Below are 25730 nucleotides of genomic sequence, written 5' to 3' on the forward strand. Positions count from 1 at the left end.
AAATATGCCCCATTCAACACTTCTGAATCCACGTCTATAATCTAGGAATTTGGAAGAGGAAAGGGAGAGGTGAAATGGGAGCTGTTTTTCTTTCTATGTTTAACTCTACATTCCCTGTCCTCCCCATATAATCAGTGAATTTCCACTTTCGAAGCCTCAGTGGTTGGGCTGAATTCTCCATAACCTAGCATTCTTATTTTTAGGCATCCCTCCATTATGAACTACACTACATTGATAAAGATGCTCTGTGAAAATTTCAAAGTGTTACAGTTTAATTCAGCAGATTTTTTCCACCCGAGGAGCCTCATACATGCAAGGTGCAATGCATGCTGTGCTATGTGACAGAATACAGTGTCCAGGGAGGTGGGCCCCATGTTCAGAGTTCTCTGCAGAGAGGGGGTTACAGGGAAGCCAGCAGGCATTCCATAGGGTAGACTATGTACATGCCTGAGTTAAGGGGGTTTGGACATGCTTTGGGGTTTTAAGAAGAGAGCTTTGTATCTGATTGACATTCTGGAAAGACTTAACGGAGAAGGTTATACCTGAAATGGCACTGGGTGGATGGGCAGGGTTTCCTCAGGTGGAGATGGGGGTGTAGGAAGTGAAGTATGCACACAATCAGGAGGGTGGCCATAGGACAAAGGTTCAGGTTGGCTGAGGGTGGGGTATGGATGTTAGAACTTCAACAACTGCCCTCATTTTGTGGGTTATAAAAGTAATGCATGCTCATTACAGAAAATATGGAAAATATATGAAAATACAAAAGAAAACCAGAGGCAACCATTGCTCCAATATTTTATTGTATTTTCTTCCAGACTATCTGTCAGTCTGTATAAACATTTTTGAAAAACTTCTTTTGACAGTTGGAATACATACTTCTTATAGAAATTTGGAATATATTGAAGAGCAAAAAGAAGAACATAAAAATCACCTGTAATCTTAGTCAGTAAGATTCTTAAGACTGTTTAAGATTCTTGCATCTTACCTATTTGTGGGTTTGTTGTTGTTGTGGTTTTAATTGAGATGGAGTTTTGCTCTCGTTGCCCAGGCTGGAGTATAATGGCATGATTTTGGCTCACTGCAACCTCCGCCTCCCAGGTTCAAGCATTTCTCCTGCCTCAGCCTCCCAAGTAGCTGGAATTACCAGTATGTGCCACCACGCCTGGCTAATTTTTGTATTTTTAGTAGAGATAGGGTTTCACCATGTTGGCCAGGCGAGTCTCGAACTCTTGACCTCAGGTGATTCCCCCCACCTTGGCCTCCCAAAGTGCTGGGATTACACCGCACCCAGCCTGTTTTGTGGTTTTAAAGAAGGAAGATGACAGGTTTGAAAGTGCATGAGATGGAGACTGACTGGAAGGGATGAGAAAGGTGGCAAGGAGGGAGCTGAGGTGGGCAGACAGGGAGGAGGGCTGCAGTGAGGGAGCTGAGGCGGGCGGACAGGGAGGACGCTGCTGTCACCGTCTAGCTGGGAAAAGAAAGTACATAAAATTTGAGAGACTGGAAACTGTTTCATTTGAGATGAGTAAGAGGGAAGCACAGAGGGGACTCCCAGCTTTTCTGTGAAGGATCTAGGAAAATGGTGATGCTATGAAAACAGAGACAGAAGATACTGGCTTGGTAGTCAGCTTGGTGGTAGCTGTATTGAATTTCACGTGTCAGGGAGCCCTCCAGGTGGGGATCCCCAGCAAGAGTTGGAAATGCCTGTCTTTTTTAAGCTTTCTCAGGTGGGTGGTTAGGGGTTTGACATCTCGATTTAAGTCATTTTCAGATGGATGATATGTGGTTTGAACTATATAGAAAGAGGCTGCTCTAAGAATGTAAAAAGGGTCGGGTGCAGTGGCTCACGCCTGTAATCCCAACACTTTGGGAGGCTGAGGTGGACGGATTACCTGAGGTCAGGAGTTCAAGACCAGCCTGGTCAACATGGTGAAACCCCGTCTCTACTCAAAATACAAAGATTAGCCGGGCGTGGTGGCGGGCGCCTATAGTCCCAACTACTTGGGAGACTGAGGCAGGAGAATTGCTTGAGCCTGGGAGGCAGAGGTTGCAGTGATCCAAGATTGCATCACTGCACTCCAGCCTGGGTGACAGAGCGAGACTTTGTCTCAAAATAAAATAAAAATAAAAATAAAAATAGAAGGGTAAACAGGAAAGCGTGAAGTGTATACTTTACAGCAAGCTAAAACAGGCAAAGCCAGTTTGTTACTTTGAACAGTCAGCAGCTGTGACGGCACTGGGGAAAGTGTACAGTCTCAGGGTGGAATGGCTGTGCCACTTCTCCTATCCAGCCTAACTTTCTAGGATCCCAGGGGTGGAGGCTGCCCTGGAAATTGTTGTGTACGTGGCTGTGTTCTGAGTGAAGTCTAAAAGCAGGGGAAAGAGCTGGAAGAGAGGGAGCATTTGGATAAGACACTGAAGGAACATGCGGTAACTGCACATGTTCTAATGGGAGCCCAGCCTCCCTGTTGGTTTCCACTCTGACAAGACAGACTGCTCTTCCTACCCCATCTGTTGTTGGAGGGTTTGTTATTCAGTGGTACCCTTAGTAGGCAGAGGTGGAGAGTGGGGCGTTCTAGTTAACAGGAGTGTGCTAGTTAGCAAGAGAATGGAGTGTACTAGTTAGTAGAACTTGCCCTAGCCAATTTATGTAGTGAACCCATAGGACATGTCAGATCTGGAAAACTGCCTTTCAAGAGTGCGGAAGATGTAGTGGTCAGCCTCTTAGGTATTTTTAGAGAATCACATTTGAACAATCACAATCACAGATCTTTACCAGTCAGGTCAAAATTTGCAGTGTCAATGTGTTTGGAAAAGGGCTTTATGAAAATTTGAACTTTCTTTAAAGTTCTTCCTGAAGATTTCATATGAGAACCCAAATCTTAAGGCAAACTAAAATCTCATAATAAAAAATCTCATAGACACAGATATTCATGAGTAATGACAGATTAAAATTGTGAGTAGAAATGCAGGAATCTTAAGGTAATTCTAAATAAAAACAATCCAGTAGGACTATTGGAAAATTCTTACCAAGTAATGATTTTGTAATGATTGTGTCAAAAATGTAAATTTGATTCAGTGACACAGTTGTAATTTTGATATGTTCTTTAAGTCTCTTAGGTGCTTAAGTCATGATGTAAGTTTGAATATTTTTTTCCTTCAATTTAAAACTTTATTTCTACGGAACGTAGATGTCCTTCAGAAGTTCCTAGGGGAGGTGGTGGTGGTGACAGGTAAGTTCATTGTGTCTATGACTTCCAAAGGCCAGTTTTCAGACCACTGTCATCAGTATCACCTTAGGTTAAATATTTTGTAAGGAACAATTCAGATATATTCTGGAAGAGGTACCTTTTATGCTTTAGTCCAGGTCCTCTGGGGTTTACCTGTTTCTTGTTGTAGCCACTGCTGCAGCAGGGAACCCTGGAAACTCTAATCACCTTCGTGTAGGTACAACTTGAAAGTGCTTCTCTCTTCTTGCCTTCTGCCCAAGGTGACACACCCATGCGTGTGCAACTGTGAAAATGAGCCTGCAAACTCAAATTCTAAAGAATATGAATAATACAGAGAAAGGAGGCAACAATATGAAGAAATGAAATATAAATTCACTCGAGTTAATTTTTTATAACAAACAAAAGCATTTTAAAATGTGTGTTTAGGATGTTCAAAGAGGTCAGTGAAGAAATAATAAAGTATGACAGAAAATAGGCAAAATAAAACAAAAGAACTAAATATAAAACTTGGAATAAAAAATAGCTACTGAAATAATTCCATACCTGGAACTCTTAGATTGAACCCAGTTGATGAGGAACTTAGTTAATGTTTTAGTGAATAGTTCTGATGCACATAGAGCAGGAAAAAGAAGAATGTATCTGTCAATTAATCAGCAGTTAAATGACACAGAGGATAAGTTGAGATGTGTCAACTGACATGTTAAAGGGAGTTCTGGAGAAATAGAATTGCAAGAATAGTGGAGAAGCAATATTTGAGAATATAATAGCTGAAGACTTTTTAGAATTGAAGATGTGAATCATCATATTCAAAGTATATTTTAAGCCCTAAGCAAGATAAATAAAAATTAATGACATCTAGATTTATAATAAACCCCAGAATATTAAGAATAATGAAAAAATATTAATAACTATAGAAAGAAAAGGCATTGCCTACAAAGAAATGACCATCAGACTGACAGCAGGCTTATGAGTGCCAATGATCGTGAGAAGACAGTGGAGTAACATCTTCAAAGTATTGATGAAATGTATACCCAGCTAAACTTACATTCGATAGTATAGACATAATAGAAATATTTCAGATACAAAAAGACTTAAGAGATTTTATAACTCATAGACAGTTACTATAAAACCTTTTTAAAGATATACTTCAGTAAGATGAAGAATTAAAGGAGAGACATGAAGCATAAGAAACAGTAATTAGTTAAAAAATGATTAAAATGTTGATCACTGAAGCAATTGTAAAAAAATAACCCTCTGTGTGTGTGTTAGAAGAAAATAAAAAAGGCAAATCTTTACACTGCAGTAATGAGATAGAGATTGTTCAGTGTGATGGGTTTTGAGTTTGGGAGAAGGTTAGAAATACTAACTTTAGACTTGGTTAGGAAAACATAGTGAAGTGGGTATGTAACAATTGTAAGGGTAAACACTAGAAGAACAGATTTTTTTTTTGTTTTGCCTACAAATTGGCCAAGGGTCAAAGGCAGTCAGAAAAGACTAATAGGAGTGAGAAAATGAGGGAAAAGAAATTAAAGGAAGAGGATGGTAAGTAGAAAACACAAAATGAGGTTATGGAAAGAAGTTTAAATAGCCAGAGTAAATATATTAAAATTACTAATTAAAGGAAGAGATTATCAAATTGGCTAAGAACCAAAATCCTGTTATATGCTGCTTACAAGAAATGCACCTAAAATAAAGACACATGGAAAGGTTAAAAAAGAAGACTGGGAAAACATACGCCTGGTAAATGAATACAAAAAAGGTAATGTAGGTATCTTAATATTAGAAAAAATAATTTTAAGAACAAAAGACTTTAATAGCATTAAAAATACTAAACAATAACAAAAGGAATAGTAGCAAGAAGATAATAATAGACTTGTGTATGCTAATAGCATAGCCTAAACTATGTAAAAGAAAAACTGACAGAACTAAAAGAGAAATCAAAAAATTCACAATCATAGGAGGAAATTTTAATTGAATCTCTAAGAATCAGATGTCTCAATTTGCCAGAAAATTAAACAGATATAGATGATTTACATAACAAATTGATAAGCTTGTACATAAATGTCTGTAAAACCCTGTACCTAAGAAATACATAGAGAGAAATTTTATGCTTTTCAAGCACACATAGAATATTTACAAAAATTCACCAGGCTGTAGGTGACAAAATAAGTGTGAACAAATTTCAAAATAATGAAGACCACATTCTCTAACATGATGCAATCAAATTGGAAATAAAATTGTGAAGGTAGTATAACAGGCCATATGTTTGAAAGCAAAAATGTATACTTTTAAGTAATTCATGGATTAAGAAGGAAATGAAATGGAAATTACATCAGAAGAGAATGGCAATGAAAGTACTACATACCTATACGTGAGATGTATCTAGAACAAACCTTAGAGTTTAAAAACATGTATTAGAAAAGAACACTTGAAAATAAATAAGCTAATAATTCATATCAAGAAGGTAGGAAATGAGCAGACTAACAGACTAAAAAGTAAACTGCAAAACAAGATAATAGTAAAGAAAGAGCACAAATAGAAAACAGAAAGGAAAGATGATAAAGAGGATCAGTGAAACCCAAGGTTTGCTCTGCAACGAAAACCTCTAAAAAGAGAGATATAAAAATACGAATACATGACAATGAAACAAAGCATCCCCTAATGCCTCTCTTCCTTCTCTCCAAAGTCCAGGTGCTTCAGGAAATTTTATTGTAACTTCAAGGGACAAATAATTTTTTTTCTAATGCGGTGTTACATAGGACAGAAAATAAGAAAGGCTAGCCAACCAATTTTCTGAGGCCAGTATAACCTTGATACCAATTCTGGACAAGGACAATACAAGAAAATAAAGTTATAATAAATCTTCATAAGGAACGTAAATGACAAAATCTGAAATAAAATAGTACAGGTAGTTCAGTGTTAAAATGCTTTATGAGTAGGGAAGATTTACTGAAAGATGATTTAGAAAAATCTGTTAATGTAATATACTACCTTAAGAGATTAAAGGAGGGAGAACATATGATCATCTCAGAAGAAAGCATGCATTGTTAATATTCAGAACTCATGCATGATAAAAAGCTTTTCAAAGTAAGAATGGAAGGAAACTTTCTCAACCTGATAAAGGATATCTTGCAAAAACCTACAGTAAATCTCATATTTATTGGATCCTTCGCACTAATATTAAGATGAGACAAGGATTCCTAGCATTGTCATTATTCAGCATTGTATGGAAGGTCCTAGGCCAATGCAATACAATGAGATAAAGGCAGGAGAATAAGAATGGGAGAGGGAGACAGAAAACTCATTTGTACAGAATATAACTTTCTGTATAGGAAATCAATGAGAAGGTGGAGTCAAACCATTAGAACTAATAGAATACTCTTTCTGGCTGTATGGAAGGCATACTAAAATCAGGGTGTTTTTATACACCAGCACTAAGTAATCAAAAAGTATAGTAGAAAAAACAGTATTTATAACAGCTCCACAAATCATGGGGTACATAGAACTATATGTAATTTACATATTTAAGATCTGTATTTTTTTGCGATGGAGTCTCACTCGCTCACTCAAGCTGGAGTGCAGTGGTGGCATCTCAGCTCGCTGCAACCTCTGCCTCCTGAGTTCAAGCGATTCTCCTGCCTCAGCCTCCTGAGTAGCTGGGACTACAGGTGCACGCCACCACACCTGGCTAATTTTTGTATTTTTTAGTAGAGATGGGGTTTTACTATGTTGGCCAGGCTGGTCTTGAACTCCTGACATCAGGTGATCTGGCTGCCTCGGCCTTCCAGAATGCTGAGATTGCAGGCGTGAGCCACCATGTCTGGCCAAATGCTTAAGATCTTTATGGAGAAAATTATAATTATAACATGGTATTGAAGGACATCCAAGAAGACTTGAATAAGTGGAGAGCTATGTTATTGTTTTCATAGTAGTAAAATAAAACCTTGCGTAAGTCCTCATTCTACCACATGTTAACTAACCCTCTAGCTGATAATACAAACACTCACTGCAGGATTTTATTTATAAGGGCTCTAGAATAAAATATGAGTTATTCACACTAACATCACCTGTTAAGTAATATTCTGAACTAGTTAATGCAGGTTTTCATTGTGTTGTGGTTGGTCTCATAACTAGGTTGAGTTTTTCTCCTCTGCTAAGAGGAAACAATACTGAAGTTGTTTTTCTTGTGGCATTTGTATTATAAAAACTTGGTGTAGGGGTGGAGCGCAAAGCTCCAGCCCACTGAATGTCTGCCAGTTAAGATGATGTTGGGTTAGGTTATATCTGGTTACTGTCCTGGGAAAATGACTTTTATAGAGATGGGCTTCCAGGTGGTTTTAAAATTTATCTTTCTATTGACATTTGTAGGTCAATTATATATGTGGACTAAATTTACAAATAAACTTGTGTGTCCAAACCAAATTACTAATGTGACAAAATATTTCCAAATTCATCTAAGTTCAATATAATTCTATTTAAAAATGTTAAAGGATATGTTTAAAAAATATGGAATTTGACAAGCTGATATTAAAGCTGAATAGTAATAGGCCAAGAGTAACAAAGAAAAATTTGAAGAAGTATAAGGTAAGAAGACTTACTCTACCAGGTATTTTGACTCATTAAAACTAGCCTGATTACAACCGCCTGATCTTTTCCTACACGTCTGCTCCATCCACAAGGTTCCCCACTTAAGCCAGTAATCTTCGAGTCAGCCATAACCCTCTCTTTCTCTCAAACTCTGTGTCAAATCTGTCAGGAAATCCTTTTGGCTCTATCTTCAAAATACATCCAGATTCTAATCATGACCCATGACTTCCTCCACCACCACTTGGTCTAAACCACCATTATCTCTCACCTGGATTACAGCCATAGTTTCTTAACCATTCACTACATCTGTGCTTGGTTCACTCTAGTCTATTCTCAACCGAGGACAGCCAGAGTGATTTTGTAAAACATAAGTTTTATCATTTCCTCTCGCGCTCAAAACTCCAACGTGGCTACCCATTTTACTCAGAGTAAAATCCATAGTCCTTAATGATCCCACAAGGTCCTACACTATCTGGCTTATCTGATCTTTGTCCTGCTACTTCCTCCTTGTTTATTCCACTCAAGCCACACTGGCTTCCTTCCTGCCCCTGAGAAATAGCAGGCACATTCTTGTTGCCCCTGTAGGACTGCTTTCTCTGCCCCTTGCTGGGGATATCTGAATGGGTGAGTGCCTCACTGCCTCCATGGCTTTGTTTGCAGTCACCTTCCCTTGGAGGCTCACCCTATTTAAAATTGTGCCTTCCCAGCCCACCTGATCTCTCTGACCTGCTCTGCTTTTCTTTTCATTTTTTATAGCTCTTTTTACCTTCAAACTATGTCATCTACCTAGGATTTTTGGTGTTTTTAATCTTTTTCCCACTAGAGTATACACACTAAACAGGGTAGGATCTTGTTTGCTTTGTTCACTCATTTATCCTGGGTGCTTAGAGCACTTCCTGGCATATAGTAGGCACTGAAAAAATATTTGTTGAATAAATGATGAAAAAACAGTATAGGATTGGTGCAGGAATAGACAAATGAATGGAGCATAACAGAAAGCCCAGAAACGGGACTACTTACAACGATGTCATATAAAGGTAACATTGGAGATGAGTGGGAGAAATAATGGATTATTTAATAACAATTTATTTGGGATTCTTGGTTATGAATATGGAAAAAAGTAAACTGAATCCCCACGTCACCCCCTACACAAAAATTATTTCCATATGGTCTAACAACCTAAAATTAAGCTTAAAATTTTAAAGCTTCTGAAAATATAGGATATTATCTTTATCTTTATATATGGATGGACTTCTTATACAAGGTACAGAAAACATAAATGATAGAGGAAAAGATAGAGAAATTTAAGAACATTCAAATTTAAAACATCTGTATGACAATAGACATAAGTGAAGGGAAAAGCAAATCAGATATGAGATAATATCTGTAATCATATAACTGGCAAAAAATAGCATTCAAAACATAAAAATTGCAACAAACCAAGAAAAATATAAGAACCCAATAGAAAAATGAACAGAGGCACTTTATAAACGAGTATACGTGAGTGGCCCATATACTATGTGAAGAGATGCTCAACCTCAGTGGTGATTAGCTATGTATATAACATAATTTTTTTTTTTTAAGATGAAGTTTTGCTCTGTTGCCAGGCTGGAGTGCAGTAGTGCAGTCTCGGCTTATTGCAACCTCTGCCTCCCAGGTTCAAGCAATTCTTCTGCCTCAGCCTAATGAGTAGCTGGGACTACAGGCATGTACCACCATGCCCAGCTAATTTTTGTGTTTTTAGGAGAGACGGGGTTTCACCATGTTGGCCAGGATGGCCTCGATCTCTTGACCTTGTGATCCACCTGCCTTGGCCTCCCAAAGTGCCGGGATTACAGGCATGAGCCACCACCCCTGGCTCGAAATGTGATTTTAAGCCCATCCAATTGGCAAATATTTATATACCTTGTAACACCAAATGCTTGCAAGGCTGTGGCACAACAGAGATTCTCCTACACTGCTTATAGGACGATTGCACCTGGCAAACTCCTTTTGCCTACTTGTCCCTGTAGCAGAGATCCCAGAGTGCCCAGGCAATAGCTGTATCTTATAACTCAATGGAGTCTTGCTATATTCCCAGATAAAAGTGTACTGTTTTGGGGACTAGGACCTCTAACTCTATAGAGCCAAGAGTGTGGGAACAAAAGCTACAAAGTCTCCCGATGGGTCCCTGAGATAGTAAATGAAGTCAATCCTGTTTCTCTCCTTTGCTTTCCAAACACGTGTATTATTCGTTTGGGGAACATGGTGTGTCCCTACCTTTGGAGTGTTTGATTCAGTGTCCTGGAGTCCGGCACCCACCTGCACAGAGTTTGTTCTCTGAACTGGTGCTGTGGCTGTGCCTTGGGGCTATTCCAGTGCTTTTTCAGGACGGCAGTTCCTGGTGACGTGCAGTAAAATAAAACAGGTAGAAACCGGCTGTGGGCTCACTGCTGCATTTTCCTTGCTGCAGAGTGAGTTGCTTGGTCTGATGGATGTTATTTATGGGACAGAAGTTGGCCAAGACCCTGAAGGCAGGAAAGTCAAACACATGCCAAGAATACATGTGCGTGAGTGTAAGAACACATCACTGGCCCTTTCAGCATGGAAGGGGCCCGGTGTAATCCTGTGCCACCTTATGGTGGGTTGGTCCTCTCAAGGAGTGGTGCTGTGTGAGGCACTTGGTGACAGTCTCTGTTGCTGGCCATTTGGACATTTGGTGGTGGCAGTAGCTAGGTGGACCTTGGTGAGCGGGTGTGCATGCTGTTGGGCCATGTGTAACCTATCTCTGCCATTGTGGCCAGTTCGTTCCTGCATCCATCACGCAGGTACTAGGGTAGCCAGTGAAGACACTGGCTGGCATCCCCTGGCTGGGCCCCTTTCCATGCTTTGTGGATGAGTGCCTCTTTCATGGTAGATGCCCTCTGGCTGGCATTATCATGTGGTAAAGAGATCTTCATGCTGCATACTCACTCCCACATGTCCACCTATGTCCCTCTACCCCAGATTTCCTAATTCTTCCTCTTCCAGTCTTTGTGTTTCTGGCCTCTGACTAGGCAGCCAAGCCACTTGCTGCTGCCCTTGAGTCCACAGCTGTCCTGAACTTGGGCTATTCTTCCCTCTCTGAAGGAACCAGTTGGGATGATTTTTCCCTTACCCCTGTCTTTCCTGGCCACTCTAGAGTAAGGCTGCAGTGGAGCTGCCCTGCATTTCCAGCCTGCACCCATATAACAAACCAACCATTCAACACCTCCCCCCACACCCCCATCCCCCAAATCGGCCTTTCTCTCTGCCCCCAGCTGGTTTTACAGGATCGCCACACAGCCGTAGGTGCGAAGTGAGGGAGGGAGTTGGTGCAGCCTGGTGGGTGCTGGGGGAGTCTGGCTTCCTATTCGTGCAGCTCACGCGTGCCCTCTGGTCCTGCTTGTGCATGATTCCCGATGTACAACTTCCTCTTTATGATAGACGGTGGCTGTAGCCCCTTGACCTTATAATCTGGTGGGTCTGATGGGACTTACCTTTTGATGGGAAATTTCAGCCACATCATCCCCTAGTGTTCCATGGCTGCCATGGTGTGCACTGTGCAGTATGCTTCATTATCACCCATGTCATGATCTTGAAGTGCTTTTTCCCATTAAACTAGGCTTCTTGGTGAAATGGTCGATTCTGGGACTGGGGTAGGAAATGTGCAAGGTGAGTCTGGGACATCCTGTCAAACCAGAGAGCAAAGAAGCTATGAGACAACTGAGGAGAAGGAGCCAATTTGAAGAGGGTCTCACTGGCCAAAGATATGACTGCTGAAGCTTACATGAGAGCAGTAATTGAAACGATCAAATATGTTTAAATGAATATGTTTGTGATGATGTTTAAAAAACTCTTCGATTAGCCTGGGAGATAGCAAGTTCGTCATCCTGAAGACACTATGTAAATGGATTAAGCAAGCATTTATGTTCCCTGTCCCTTGTGAATTGTACCACTGAGTAACAAAGTGGTAGCTGAGGGGAAGCTTTTCATTATAAGGTACGAAAATGAAGTGATAGAATTAGAAGATCACTATTTTGCAACTCTCCAGGAATTAATACATCTAGGCATTGAGCACCCATCAGTGCTAACTAGCCATGAAAGAGACAACTAGACATTTTGTGCTTTCTAATCAAAGACCATCCATAGCCCCACCTCTAGTCTTGCCCAGAGGATCAAGTCTGAGTCTGATGAAGCCTCTGGATCCAATTGTCAACTTGCAGAAAGCTGTCCTCTGAGGACGGTTGTGTGAATTGAATTGCACCATGAGAACAGTCCTCAGAATCCACAGTGTGAGAAACTGAACAGGTCAAGTAGACTGTGATCTTCAAGGGATAAGGTCAAAGGAAAAGAATGGGGACAATGTGTTGATTAAAATGACTTAAAGACAGCCGGATGTGGTGGCTCACGCCTGTAATCCCAGCACTTTGGGAGGCTGAGGGGGGGCAGATCACCTGAGGTCAGGAGTTCGAGACCAGCCTGGCCAACATGGCGAAACCCCATCTCTACTAAAAACACAAAATTAGCCGGGCATGGTAGTACGCGCTTGTAATCCCAGCTACTAGGGAGGGTGCGGCAGAAGAATTGCTTGAACCTGGGAGGTGGAGGTTGCAGTGAGCCGAGATTGCACCACTGAACTCCAGCCTGGGTGACAGACGGAGACTCCATCTCAAAAAAAAAAAGAACTTAAAGACGTATCAAATTTAAAAAAATGAGCAAGACTATAATGTTAGGGGTGGACACTTAGATGATAAAGTGTAAGAAACATAGGAAGTGATTACTGTGAAAGTCAGATAACGGTTGCTTTTTGGGCTATAAGGTTTCTGTTGGGATTGGAGTGTAGCACACATGGTGGAGGCATGTCTAGGGTAGATGGCAAACTTCTGATTCTTGACCCAGGTGGTGGTTGTAAGGGTGTTTGCCTAATAACAGTGCATTGAAATATATGTTTGTTTTGTGTGGTTTTTTTGCATCAGTTTTGTTTTATAACAAAAGGCTAAAAATAAGTATTTAAAGAAAATAGTGCATACTATATTTTATTTGCTGATATTCATAATGATTACCAGATTATTGAAATTGATGAGTAATTTTGCTATAAATAAGCCTGTTTTCTTTGTTTAAACACACACACACACATTTTCACACTCACACCTTCAAAGCCACATAATAGAATGTTTAGGTTAAACCTGCAGCCGCTAGTTGAAATGTTGCTTCATGGAGTTTTATCCTCCTAACAACCTGTGTCCTAAGTCACATTCCTCTCCAGAAATGTGGACATTGACCATATTCCAGTCCCTGAGACGCTGTTTCAGCCACACGTGGCACCCCAGACCCTTGCCCACCTGCATCCTGGTCATTCATCCTCCTCCTCATGGGGTCATTTCTTGATCCCTATTAAGCATTAAAAGGGGATTAAATATCTCTCTACTTGCAGCTAATGTTTTGCTTGGTTTGGCCAAGAACACTTTAAGTTTTAAAAACCTGGGGCCATTGGAGTGGGACCATGGGCAAAGGTCAGGACAGGCTAGCTACTAAAATGGCCTGCCACGGACCTTGTACGTGAAGGTTGAAGGATTCTGGTGCTCTCTGGTGCCATCGCTGTTAGTCGTTGTGCAGCACAGAAATATTTTATTCAACAAACTCTGCAGACTCCTGAACTTCAGGGGTGGGCTGCCTTCTGCCTGGTGCTCTGCACAGATCCTGGAGCTCTCCTGGTCATTTATGTGCAGTGAAGCTGCTCCACTCACCTACAGCTTGTCCTTTTCCAGAGAATCCCTATCATCCTCCCCTCATCCCAAGGAATGCAACAAAGGAAAATTAATAGTGAATGCTTTTGCCGGAGACCTGTGGATACTTAATTTTTATAGATACTCAGTAAATATTTATTTATATTCACTAGCAGCAAGCAATTCACTTGTAAACTGGTATAGTGGCGGGTAACATAAGCATAAGCAGATTCTTATGTTATTTCTTTGAATATTTTGCTTTTCTTTAAAAATGTAAATTTTTTTATTCGTAAAGTAATAGGAATTTATTACAGAAAAATTTGAAGAATGAAAAAATATTCCTAAATTGTCACCACTGTAATACAGTTGTGGTTATTATCACTTTAGTATACTTAGTATATTTTCTTCCAGTCTAATTTTGGTGTGAAAATCTTTAGTAGTTATAATAAAAGTGCATGTAATTCTGTTTTTTCCTTTTTACTTTAGCCTTAGGTAATTATGATATCACAAACATATTTCCATGTTGCAATATTATCACAACAATAATTTTTTACTGCATTAAATTTTATTATTTGGCCTTATATTTTTATTTTAACCTATTTTTGATTAACACATTTTAGCAAATAGAATATCTTTGTATAATATATAACTTTATTCAAATTGCTTTTTGGGTTTTGTTGCTTTGGATTTTTAGAGTAGAATATTGAAGAGTGTCGAGAATTTCAGTAAACTTCTAATTTATCTTTCAGCTCTGTCATGAAATCTGGTAAATCAAGTGAGTGTAGGAGTGGGAGGCGTATAGTGTATATTAATTTTCCAACTGTTGTTCCACTCAGGATCTCAGTTATACGTAACTTCATAAAGCCATATAAAATTTGAGTGAGGCAGTAATCTTTTTTACATCTAGAAGTGGGCCATAGAACACCAATTGTACTGGACAGTTTAGAAACTTATGGTAGAAAATGAAGGTTCTGTATTTGGAGCCCAAGGAAGTGCATGGCAACATTTGCAATGTGCGTGAGTGTGTGTGCTCTTGGGAGATGGGTTGTGATTTTCATCAGATGTTCAAAGAGATCCTGTGCCCACTGGTATACACACAATGTTTGCTAGTTGAATGGAATGCTACTTTTGTGAGTTTGTTTATTGTTGTCATTCTCTCCCTGCCTCCCTTCCAAACCCTTCTCGTGAGTTCATTATATCCAGAAATAAAACTCAGAAAAATTTACTTTTGGGTAAGCAGTGATTTATCACATGCAAGTTTATAGTGATTAAAAAAATGAAAACTAAACACATATGTGACATTGTTAATTGGAAATATGCATGAATTTATGTTGATTTTGGAAGTTTTCACATTAAAATGAGTAACTTAGTGCTATACTTTGGTAAAATATTTTTTTAAAAATATGTGACCAGGGAGTGGATCATTCAGTAAATTTTCTATTGATTCAAGTTATGAAATAGATGTGGAAATATGAAAATAGTTACCCCCTTACTATGTTATTTGGAAATGTGTAGATTTACTAACTCCTTTAAATTTGAGGCCTTCTAAGTTTTTGCACAGCTAAAGCAAAGAGATATTCTATGCAAATAATTGTAAATAAAATTATTTACCAATGTGAAGAACTCTCCTTTAAAAGATAAAATCTTAGTCGTTTTTGGTTATCAAATGACAGGAGCAACTTTTTTTTTTCTTCATGTAACAGGTGTATATGGATGTGCAGTGACCACTTTATTTTGAATAATCAGTATCCTTTTTTTTTCTTTTTTCTTTTTTAAGGAATGGGATGTTTCTGGGGAGCTGAAAGGAAATTCTGGGTCTTGAAAGGAGTGTATTCAACTCAAGTTGGTTTTGCAGGAGGCTATACTTCAAATCCTACTTATAAAGAAGTCTGCTCAGGTAGGAAGAATTTGCTTTATTGTATTACTAGGAGAAACAAGGGAGGGCTTGTCACTACTGTTGGGTGACAGGCTCTTTAAAATGGAAATATGTTTTTTTAAAAATGTTTCTTCAATCTTTATTATTTGTGTATATATACTTGTGAGCTTCTCACTTTATAAGTTTAGAAGATGATAATCTTCCTGTGGAGTGCACCGTTTACTTTTGCTGTGGAACAACCACTCTAAAACATGGTGGCTTAAAACAGTCATTTTATTAGCTTGTAATTCTGATGATCAGCAGTTGAGGCTGGGCTCAGCTTTATGGTTCTTCTGTTAGGCTCACCTGGGATTTGCTCATGTGGCTAAGGTCAACCTGTGGGTTGCCTGGGGGCTAGTCGGCCTAGGCTGCTTTACTCTTTGGCCTGGCAGTTGGTGCTGGCTGCTGGTTAGCACTAACTGCCAGCTGGGGTAATGGGGATGATGGACCATATGTCTTCAGCACACTGGCCTGAGCTAATTCACATGGTGGTGGATGCAGAGAACCTAAGAGCAGCAAGAGAGGATGAGGCCCATTCTCTGTTTGTGTTACGTTCACTTTTATACCATTGGCCAAAGCAAGTCATATGTGCTAGCTAGACCAGAGCCAATATGGGATGGCTCCCCAAAGGCAAGGATATAGGAGGTATCAAGAATCAGGACCATTATTGCAACAATCTACCACATGAGACAGACATTTCAGATACTGGTTGTGTTTTCTGGAAGGAAAAACATTGAAAGCCATGCTATAATGCAGGGATCAGCAAACTATTGACTTGACTCATAGGCCAAATCCCACTTGCTGCCTATCTATATAAGTAAATTTTTGTTGAAGCACAGCTAGTCTCATTGTTATTATTATATATTATCTATGAGTGTTTTCATGCTACAGTTACAAGAGTTGAGTGCTTGCAACCAACTATGTGGTCTGCAAAGCCTAAAATATTGACCGTTGGGTGCTTTACAGGAAAAAAATTTGCTGACCTCTATTCTAGGCTAACAGGGTAGGCAGATGCCCTCATGGCAAATTCTGTCTCGAATACCAGATTACCTCTCTGGACTTGTTTCTGACCTTCAAGGATTTCCTTTCCTTTCCTGCCAGCTCAGATAGCATTTGAAATGTTTTTCTAAAAAAAAATTATATTCACCATTTTAAGAGGTCTTAATAGGGAGGGAGTATCTGGAGTTATAGTCCACTATTATTGATGAAAATGGGGTGTAAAATGTAAACAGTTTTATCTTTCTAAAATAAAGTCTTAAATAAGTGTGGTTTGTGGAGGATGTGCTCAGCCCTCCAAGGGCACCATGAATGATGGAGGGGAAAAGCTGGAGTTTGGGAGCTTGGTGAATAGTGAGCGTGTTGCTGTGTTTGCTACAATATGAATTCTATTTTGAAATAAAAATTGAGCTGTACAACAATGAAAATATTATAAAAATGTGCATATTCTTATTTTTTCTTGCTCTAGAGAAGGACTGAAATATTCTGATTCGTATGGAGAATGTGGTGTAACAAACAAATATTTTAATGGTTATCCTATTTTTTTTTTTAACTTCTGTTTCAAAATTAAATGCTTATGCATAGCTATAAATAGACTCAAATGAATCCTGGAGATCACGCAGGTGTATCCTCTCAAGTCTTAGGAATGGAAATGAGTAGATTCCTTCCTGTAATTCCAGACGTGACTTAATGGCCTAAGAGAAAAAGGTTGCTAAGAAAACCTCCAAGTATCTATTGCTTTATACCTATTATCCTCAAGCAGCAAAATGTTAACAATCAGTTAGAATATTGTGATTCCTTGTTTGCTCGAACCCTTTTCAGTTCAGCTGTTTACCTTAATAACAACATGATAATTGCCACGTGTTAAACTCATGCTATATGCCAGACACTGTAATAAGCACTTTTTCTGTCTTTGCTTTTCTCTAAGCAGTTCCATGAAGTATGTCAGCTTCTGTCTTTTACAGAGGGAGTGTAGAGGCTCAGAGAGGATAAATAACTTACCTAAGGTCATACCTAGCAGGAATCCCTACCTCATTAGCTCTCAGCTCAAAGTCTATGCCATTGACCATGGTGTAAGTCTCCCAGCTGTCATCATATCCCAGCCATTCTCCATTCATCCCTTTGCACTTTCTTCCACCAAGTCACAAATTCTCTTTCATATCTGTCCCTCTGGTATATTTTTAATTATATCATTGTGCTTTTAAATGATTAAGGAGAATGCCAAGGAAATTCTTTTGTCTTTCTTACGTTTAGAAGGAAAAAGGGCAAAGCCAGTTCATGCAAACAGCTGGTGTGTTAGTGGCCTCTAGCAAGTGGTAAAGTATGGAAACCACGGAGACTGGTAAAGAACTCGATTTGATATGAACACTACCTGCTAAGTTAACAGTAGCATTGGGAAGCATGGTTGTCATGGAAACTTGTTCCTGATTGGAAAGGGATAGTTATAGGGTCTTACCCATACACAGAAGGAGAGATGATTTCTTTCCCTAGGCTTTTTTGTTGTTGTTGTTCTGATCATAAAAGGGAAAAACAAAAAGGCAGAGAGGAGCTATGATAGAAAGGTCCCTCTGGCACAGAAGTGGTAGAGCCTTCAGATCCCTGGGAATAACAGGGAAGGAGAACAAATAAGGTCCCTAGCTAGAGTAATTATGGTAACCAACTAATTAAAGATTTTTGACCAAGGAGAGGGATGGGGGAGACATAAAGCAGGTTACACTGGCGGGCCTCCCCTCTGAAGCCTCTGGTGCTCAAAGCCTTGCTGAACAAGTCAGCCCTGGAGTGGTCTGACTTAAAAGAAGGAAAAAACAAAACAAAACAAAACAAAAAACCCCAAGGCTCTGGTAAGATGCATAGTAATTGCTGAGGTCCATTGTGGGAGAAATACTAGTCTGTACTCTAGTATTTGCGTTAATTTCAAAATTGCTTTGTCTTCTGCTTGCATTTAAGTTTGTAAAACTTTGATCACAATCCGTGAATATTTTGTAAAGATTTTTACTTTTATTTTGTCAAGAAAAGAAGCATAGAGACCTGGATTGTGTGCAGATTCCTTCTCTCATAAAGCAGTATGCTTGAGCTTAGGTACCATGTGGTTTCTTGGGGCAGATGCCAGAAATATAGGAGGAGGGGTTAGCAGAATCCACAGGGCCAGCTTTGCCACCGCTCTGTGCAACCTCTTATGTGATGACGCACATCAGAGCTTCCACAAGCATTATCTCAGCACACAGGTGGGTGAACACAGGCCAAGGAACCATCGGCTCAAGTTTGCTACCCCTGCTGTGCCAGTGGGTCTGCACAGCCTCAACAGGGGAGAAGTGAGCGAGAGAGTGTGGATGTGAGTGTAGAAGCAGTGTGTGTCCAGAGAGGGTGTGGATTCATGTCCGAATGGTATTTCTATGTGGTAATGGATAGGCCAGTGACTCTGAACCCCAAATTGGAGTTGTGACTAGGCATATAGAAAAGATAACATGGCTTCTCATAGTAGCTGAGAGAGGAGGTGTCCCCATCGTGGGGTCACTAATGGGGCTGTTCATGGTGGGCAGTCTCCATTGCTTGGTGCCACTTGCACCTGACATGCGGAGAGAATACAAGGGGGCAGTCTCTTAGGAATTTAGAATAAAGTCGCCCATTGAGAATGGCAGTATAAAATCAGCCTGCTCTGAATCACAGTGGAGATGGACAGTCACTTGGAAGAGAGATTGGTTTCTGTGTCTGTAGGATTTCAGAGTAACCTAATGGAATGCCCTGACTGTGTAAAAGGAGCATAGGTCCTCAGTAGGAGGTTGGTGAGCTAGAACAGCCTAGGAGAGGGGAGGTCCTGGCCACTCTCTTGGGTGTTCTGGGCAGACCCACAGAGCCTGATACCCTGGCACTTTTAAGTTGTATCACTAACCTCGTGTTCTGATCCATACTCTGTAAAACTTTCTAATCTTTTGTCCTCCTGTGGGGATTATTTACAGAAAGAAAATGCAATGAAATCAGGTTAGTCAGGCAGACAGTTCTAATTCTTATTTAGAATTCAATAAAATGCCTCTCTGAGATATATATCTCAGTCTATTGTGAGTTTAGTCTGCACAGGTCATTCTCTCCAAATTGAGTTAACCTCGGGCTGAGTTATATGACAAAAACAGAGTTTTGGTCGGACCTCCATGATCTTCCAAGGCTTCAGTTGCCTCCTGCATTTCCCTGGAGATTTCCTATCCCTTGCATGTGCCCATAATTTCATTTAAACCTGTTTTAAAAGTGTATGTAACTTTTAAGTAATCTATAATCTTCCCTTCCTCAGGTTCATTAAGCACTGAACCAATAGCGCACAGGCTGAGAAACTTTCCTCACCCAGATGTTTTGGGCCTGAATTCTAACCCCTCTGAAAGCCACCCACCACCAGCTTCTGCACCAGGCACCCAGTCTTGGCTGGGACACAGGGTAGCATCTCTCATGGCCAGCAGACCTCTGTTGGGCCATGTTCTGATGCATTTCTGATCTGTCTCTAAGAGATGTGCTGAGAAGTAATTCATGTCTTAGTGGCCACTGTTTTGTACCTAAAATGATGTCCAAAGATTCATCCATCCATTTCTGTTTCCTACAAGCTCAGCATCTGGCTGGCACTAGAGAACCCAGAACCTGGACTGGAATAGCCATGAGGAGCCTAACTTGTATATAGGCCTTACTTGAATAAATTAAATATGCCACTTATTGGAAAGGTGCCACATGCAAAGCATTGCACCAGGTCCTAGGGGAAGGTTGGTTTTGATGTAAAGAATACTAGTTCCTGTCTTCCAGAATTTTCTCTATAGTCAAATGAAAGCTTGATCTTTCACATTTGTTTTAAGAAGTTGGGCTGACACTGGTTTTCTCTTTACACATGCACACACACACACACACACACACACACACACACACACACACACCCTCAAACAGTTGTTATGCAAACCAACTGATTAACTGGCATGCTGTTGCTTTACTACATTGATTTTAGAAGTAATTGAGCTATTCAGATTCCTGAATACTCTGATAGAGAATTATTCTTACATTTTATAATAACGACTGTACAGATGAAAATATGAAAAGACATTCTGCAATGGATAAGCATTCTGGGTTAATTTCAGTGCATTAGCCTAATATACAAATACCCCATTTCTGGCAAGAAAACCCAGGATGTTCATTCACTGGGTAATATCTTTTCATATTTTGCTTACAGATGTTCAGAACAATTCCATGTTTATTAGTCTATTCAAAAGCTTTTAGAAATCTGCACAGCCAAGTGGCACTGAATCCAGAAGCATGAAAGGAGCTGCACAACTTTTCCTCGTAAGATTTACACAAGCAGCACGGGAAATCTGAGGCCCAGACATTTCCTTATCAACAGAATACTCTGGTGGATTTTCAAGCGGGCTGTTCAGCAGAGGTTTCGAGCACAGGAGCCCAGGTGTGGCAAGAGCGGAGTGTGGGAGTCCTCGTGTGACCCTCTGGGGGTGGTGATGGTCTGTAAAACCTAAAATATTTACTGTCAGGTGCTTATGTGTCCTGTCCTGAGCCTGTTTCCTCTCTTGTAAAATGGAGCAATGCTGCTTGATGAAACCAGTCAAGTTGTGGTTGGATTCTTATATGTAATAAACCTGCACATTGTGCACATATGCCCTAAAACTTAAAGTATGATAAAAATAAAAAAAATTGTTGCAAATCTGAGTATTCGAGAAAATCTGAGATACACACTTTCTAGCTCTTGGGCTCGTTAAAGATGAACATGATGGATCATGAAGCATTGCTTGGCAGGGCTGGGGCCAGCTTGTGGTAAGTATGCCTGGCACAGCACACGGAACCCGTTTTCTTCTCTTCTTCGTCTGTGTTCTTAGGAGGTCAGGTCATGTCACCCCCTTTTCCAAATGAGTGTGATTTTTTTCCTTGATGCTTGAGAGCTCTAACTGAGCAAGGAATAATAATTTCCCCACTAATGTAAGACAACTCAGTATACTTTTTTTTTTTTTAAGTTTGACTTAATTTCTGAAGTGTTTGGGTGGAAGCGCATGTCTATGTATCTTACATGAGATGAATGATCCCATTCTTCAGAGTAGGGATGAGTTCTGTTATTAACAGATTTTATCAAGCAATGTAAAACTCATTCTAAATTCCTTGCAGACTGCATTAAATCTCTTTTTAGTGCATAGTCAGTCTTATTGTACTCATTTCAATGTCAGTCAAGGTAAATTACTAAGTTATTGACATACTCCTGAAAATGCAAGAATTCTGATGTTCAGTTCTTGCTACAAGCAATTTGATCGCTTTTTATTCCTCTTATTTTAGGCGTAAAATTGGACCTTAAACTTGTAGCAGGCAGGATAAAAACGCTTATCTCTCTCAAACCAAGAGGCAGAAAGCAGGCTTCAAGAGCAGAGACCCTTGACTCATACCCTTAGGACCAAAGATATCTGCTCACCCAACCATCTTCCCCACACCCACATCCAAGCAGCTATGCAAGACAGATTAGTTCAGTGAATGGACCCATTGCCTGAAGAAAAAGTATAGGTAATGAGAAAACAGCTGGTTTTGTTTATTGTAAACCTCAATCACCAGAAATAGCAAGCTTGGCTTCTCTACCAGCGGCACCCCTCTGAAGGGTTGACATGGGGGGGAGGGGGGACATAGGTCATGGGGACGTCAAGGCATTTGAGACCTAGAAGGGCCTTAACCATCTTCCAATACAACAGCTTTCAAACTGGGTGACCATGGAAACCTCAGGCTTTCAGAAGGGTTCTGCAGGAGCTCCAGAGGTAATGATGTTTGAACTAGGTAAGATTCAAGCTGCTTGGAGAGCCCATTCACAGCTTTCAGCTGTATTATATGTTGATGTCCTGACTAATAACCTTATTTTGAAAAGTTATTAAAAATGTTGGGAAACCTCCAAGACTGCTTTCTTTGTCGAGTAAGGGAACTGAGGCCGAGAGAGATGAAGTGATTTGAGAGATTTTAGTGGCAGGGTTGAAAATGTGCTTGTCTTCTCAGATCACAGAGTGACTAGAACACCCAAAAGAAGTTCGAATCGTACACCCATTCTGCTCCTCTCAGTGAGGTGGACAGTCAAGGATTCAGAGTAGGGGTGGCTTTGGAGTGGGAAATGTTAAGATTTGAAGAGATCATAGTTTTGTCATTTGGTTCCTGTTTATCATTTCTGTTAGGCTGGATTTTTTCACCAGTATTGAGTCCTGGGGTTTCCTGATAGATAGTTCTTGTGTCTGCTAGATGCTTTAAGTCCTGTCTGTGATGGCCAGTAGCAGATCTAAGGGTGTGACAATAAAGAGCGCCTGCAGGAGCCCAGGACTTAGGACTAAGAAAGGAAATCATTGAATTGGGGAGTGGTATCCTTGCTCCCTCACCTCCCTCCCTTTCAAGCTTCTGCAAATTGGCTTCCTGGCCCGGGCTGGGGACTGCCTGGGCCTGCAGAATCAGGGCAAGTGGTCTGCAAATTGATTTGTCCACGAAGCATGGCCTGCAGACCTTACATATGATAACCTGGTATGCACCTGCTCCAGTTTACAGTATACAAGGGTGATGGCATTGCAATAAGTAAAACATGCACTCAGCAAGTGCTATTGAATTCAGAGCAATTTTTCACCATCACATAGGTCCTTCATCCACCGGTTCTAAAATTTGAGTGACTCTATGGGGGTTCTCTGGCAGTATCTAGGCGAAATCATGTGGTCTCTTATACTCACGTAGGTATGAACCCTGTATGCTGATGGGTAGTTCAAAGTTGAAACCAAAGAGATGTGCACATTTTGCTACAGGTATCCCAAGTTTGCCCAGTTATTTAAATCCAGCATTAGACATCAGAGAGGATGAGGATTTTCTATAGCTTCAAATAACTGAAGGCTGGCAAGCAGCAAAACATGGGGCCCCACAATCCTGCTGTCCTCGAATGGTAAAAAGAGGCATTTAGTGCCTTTCCTTCCCCTTCAGGCCATTGGCTAAAGACTCCAATAATGTCACGGCCTGTTCTTTGTCATTGAAGGGCAAGGGGTGAGTGAATTGGACGGTTTATGGACTCTCTAAAGACTATTGCATGTGCTACGTGTTCTTCATATGACCTTGATATTTTAATATTCTATAGTTTGGCTGTTCAACTCACCTCTCTCCTTGAACAGCTTAAATCACTGCTGAGGAACAGGTGCAGCGGTCAAAGGTCAACAGACTGACAGACTTTAAGTAGTTAAATGTGTCAATATTTCAGCAATTTTGGTGGTAAAATTCAAATAGGGCATTTAAGTAGAAAACAAATGGAAAGGAACAATAATAAAAACATCCTTTTACCCATTCAACACTAGAAATAGGTTATTCTTTCATTGTTTTAGGATTGTATTCTCAAAGACTTAGAAGGGAGATTAAGAGGAATTTGCTATAGCAAGCAGTTCTGAAAACGTAATTGCAAAAGCAGTTGATGAATGTGCCCACACTGATGTTTTCAAATCACATCTAATGGAGCCATAATGTAATATGAGAAAATAACCTTATGGGGGGTCAGGGGGTTGAGCTTCTCCAGAAATTTTATGGGATATGCTGGGTCTTAATTACTTCATAATGACTGACAATTTTTAGAGCCTTAGAATAAAGGTTTCTTTTTTTTTTCTAAGTTACATTAAAAATAAATATCTGGGTCAATTACTGGCCCACCCATCTGCCAAGTGAAAATTGCAACAAGAGAGAAAAACACGGTCGCTCGTCATGGGAGTGAAGCACCCAGACGTGAGTGGAGCGGCTTGGGAAGAGGTCACTGTTGTTTGCTGGGGCCGTGCCTCTGATCTGCCGGGGACTCCTCAGCCTGGGAGTCATTTACAAATTACCGAGGCCCCTCAGCTGCGGGAGAAGCTTTGCTTAATAAATCCTGGCCTCTGAGGCGTGGAATTGTGAAGTCTCAGGGAATGCCGAGGGACAGAACTAATTTCGGCATCTTCGTTCTTTGAGAATGGGAGGTAGCATCACGTCTCCGACTGGAGCGTTCTGATGAGGGTGACTACCTACCCACAACGTGTTTTGAACTCTGTTATTTACAGTTGTTGCCTTCCTCTTTCTTTCTTGACGTTTCCTCTTCCTCCTGCTTCCCCTCTCTTCTCTTTTGCTTCTTCTTTCCTTGAGTGAAGGATAAGTTGTTTTTTCCACTCTGGTTTATTGTTATAAGGCTTAAAAGAAGTCACAGAAACTGGTGACTTAGCACATAATACACATCTTAGGTTTAGAAGAACAATTGAAAATATAATGTTCTCAATGGGTATTACAATAGTAGTTTCTATCCGTGACCACTTTGTAATCCACAACTCATTCTACCTACTAATCTCTGTCACAGGCCCGTGAGATAGAGCAGCATCAGTGCTACCCCTTATAAAAGTGCCAGGGGTCAGGGACACTTGGAAAGTTAGTCAGTGTGCCACCTGGCTCATTAGAGGTTTTGACAGTCTCCGCTGGTGGGATTGAAAATAAAACAGGGTTTATATTTAAGACTGTCTCCTTCTAAGCCTTCACTCATTTCCAGTAAATGCATTTTCACATGTCTTTTGTGAGCATTTTAGGATAATTTAAAAATATTAAGCTATGCTAGAGCTGTGCTAAAGTTTTGAAAATGGCTTATAAAAAATAATCTAGAGATCTGGAAGCGTTTAGATGGATGTGATCTACAGAAACACGGGATTTCCTTTTCTTTAGCCGGATGGACTTTAGAGGTCATCTGTTCCGGTGATTTGTTTGAAACTTTTATTAGGCATTACAATCTTTTCTTCAGACAAAAATTTTGCACAGAAGTCTATTAAAACAGTGTGCAAGATGCTCTGATTGGGAGAGGGGGCTTCCCCCAGCACTGTCCTCAGTATTCTGGCCCTAGAGTGCTGCCTCAAAACCTACCAGGAGCTTAGTCTGTAAAGCAGTTGAGGACTAGGGCCAAGTTAACTTTGGGCTGAAACACGCAGTAAAATGAGAAGGCCTTCCACACCTCGCTCATCACTAGCCCACTGCAAGGCTGCACTTTGCATGCTCATGGAAACTCGCAGGATTATTGAGGCTGTGCAGAGGGAAGGGGCCTTTTAATTCTCTGCCTCCTTAGGGGTGCACCCTGGCAGGCCAGGAGCCCCAGGCAGAGATGTTTCTGTACAGGTCCCAGGTTTTGCAGCAAGGTCCCAGAGCATCCTGTTCTCCCAGTGAAATTCCGTTTTCAATTTCAGCCTGATTCCCTGAGTGAATTTAATGTAAAGCTGTCCCTTCCCCCTCGGTCCCGGCAGGTAAGGAGCTGCTGGC

At 40.5% G+C, this 25730-nt stretch overlaps 1 protein-coding gene across 8 annotated transcripts in view; it reads left to right on the forward strand.

Annotated features, from left to right (window-relative positions):
* The window catches only part of MSRA (methionine sulfoxide reductase A), a 424140-nt gene that overhangs the window by 175101 nt on the left and 223309 nt on the right, over positions 1–25730 (forward strand). For all 8 annotated transcript variants that reach the window (XR_004672804.3, XR_010112903.1, XR_004672805.3 and 5 more), the window contains exon 3: positions 15321–15440. Coding sequence is in view for 5 of the 8 variants with exons in the window: in XM_034965628.3 (XP_034821519.1) it covers positions 15321–15440 (120 nt within the window). In the remaining 3 variants the exon portion in view is untranslated. The remainder of the gene's footprint in view (positions 1–15320; positions 15441–25730) is intronic.

Source organism: Pan paniscus, chromosome 7 (assembly GCF_029289425.2).
Source record: "Pan paniscus chromosome 7, NHGRI_mPanPan1-v2.0_pri, whole genome shotgun sequence".
NCBI lineage: Eukaryota > Metazoa > Chordata > Mammalia > Primates > Hominidae > Pan > Pan paniscus.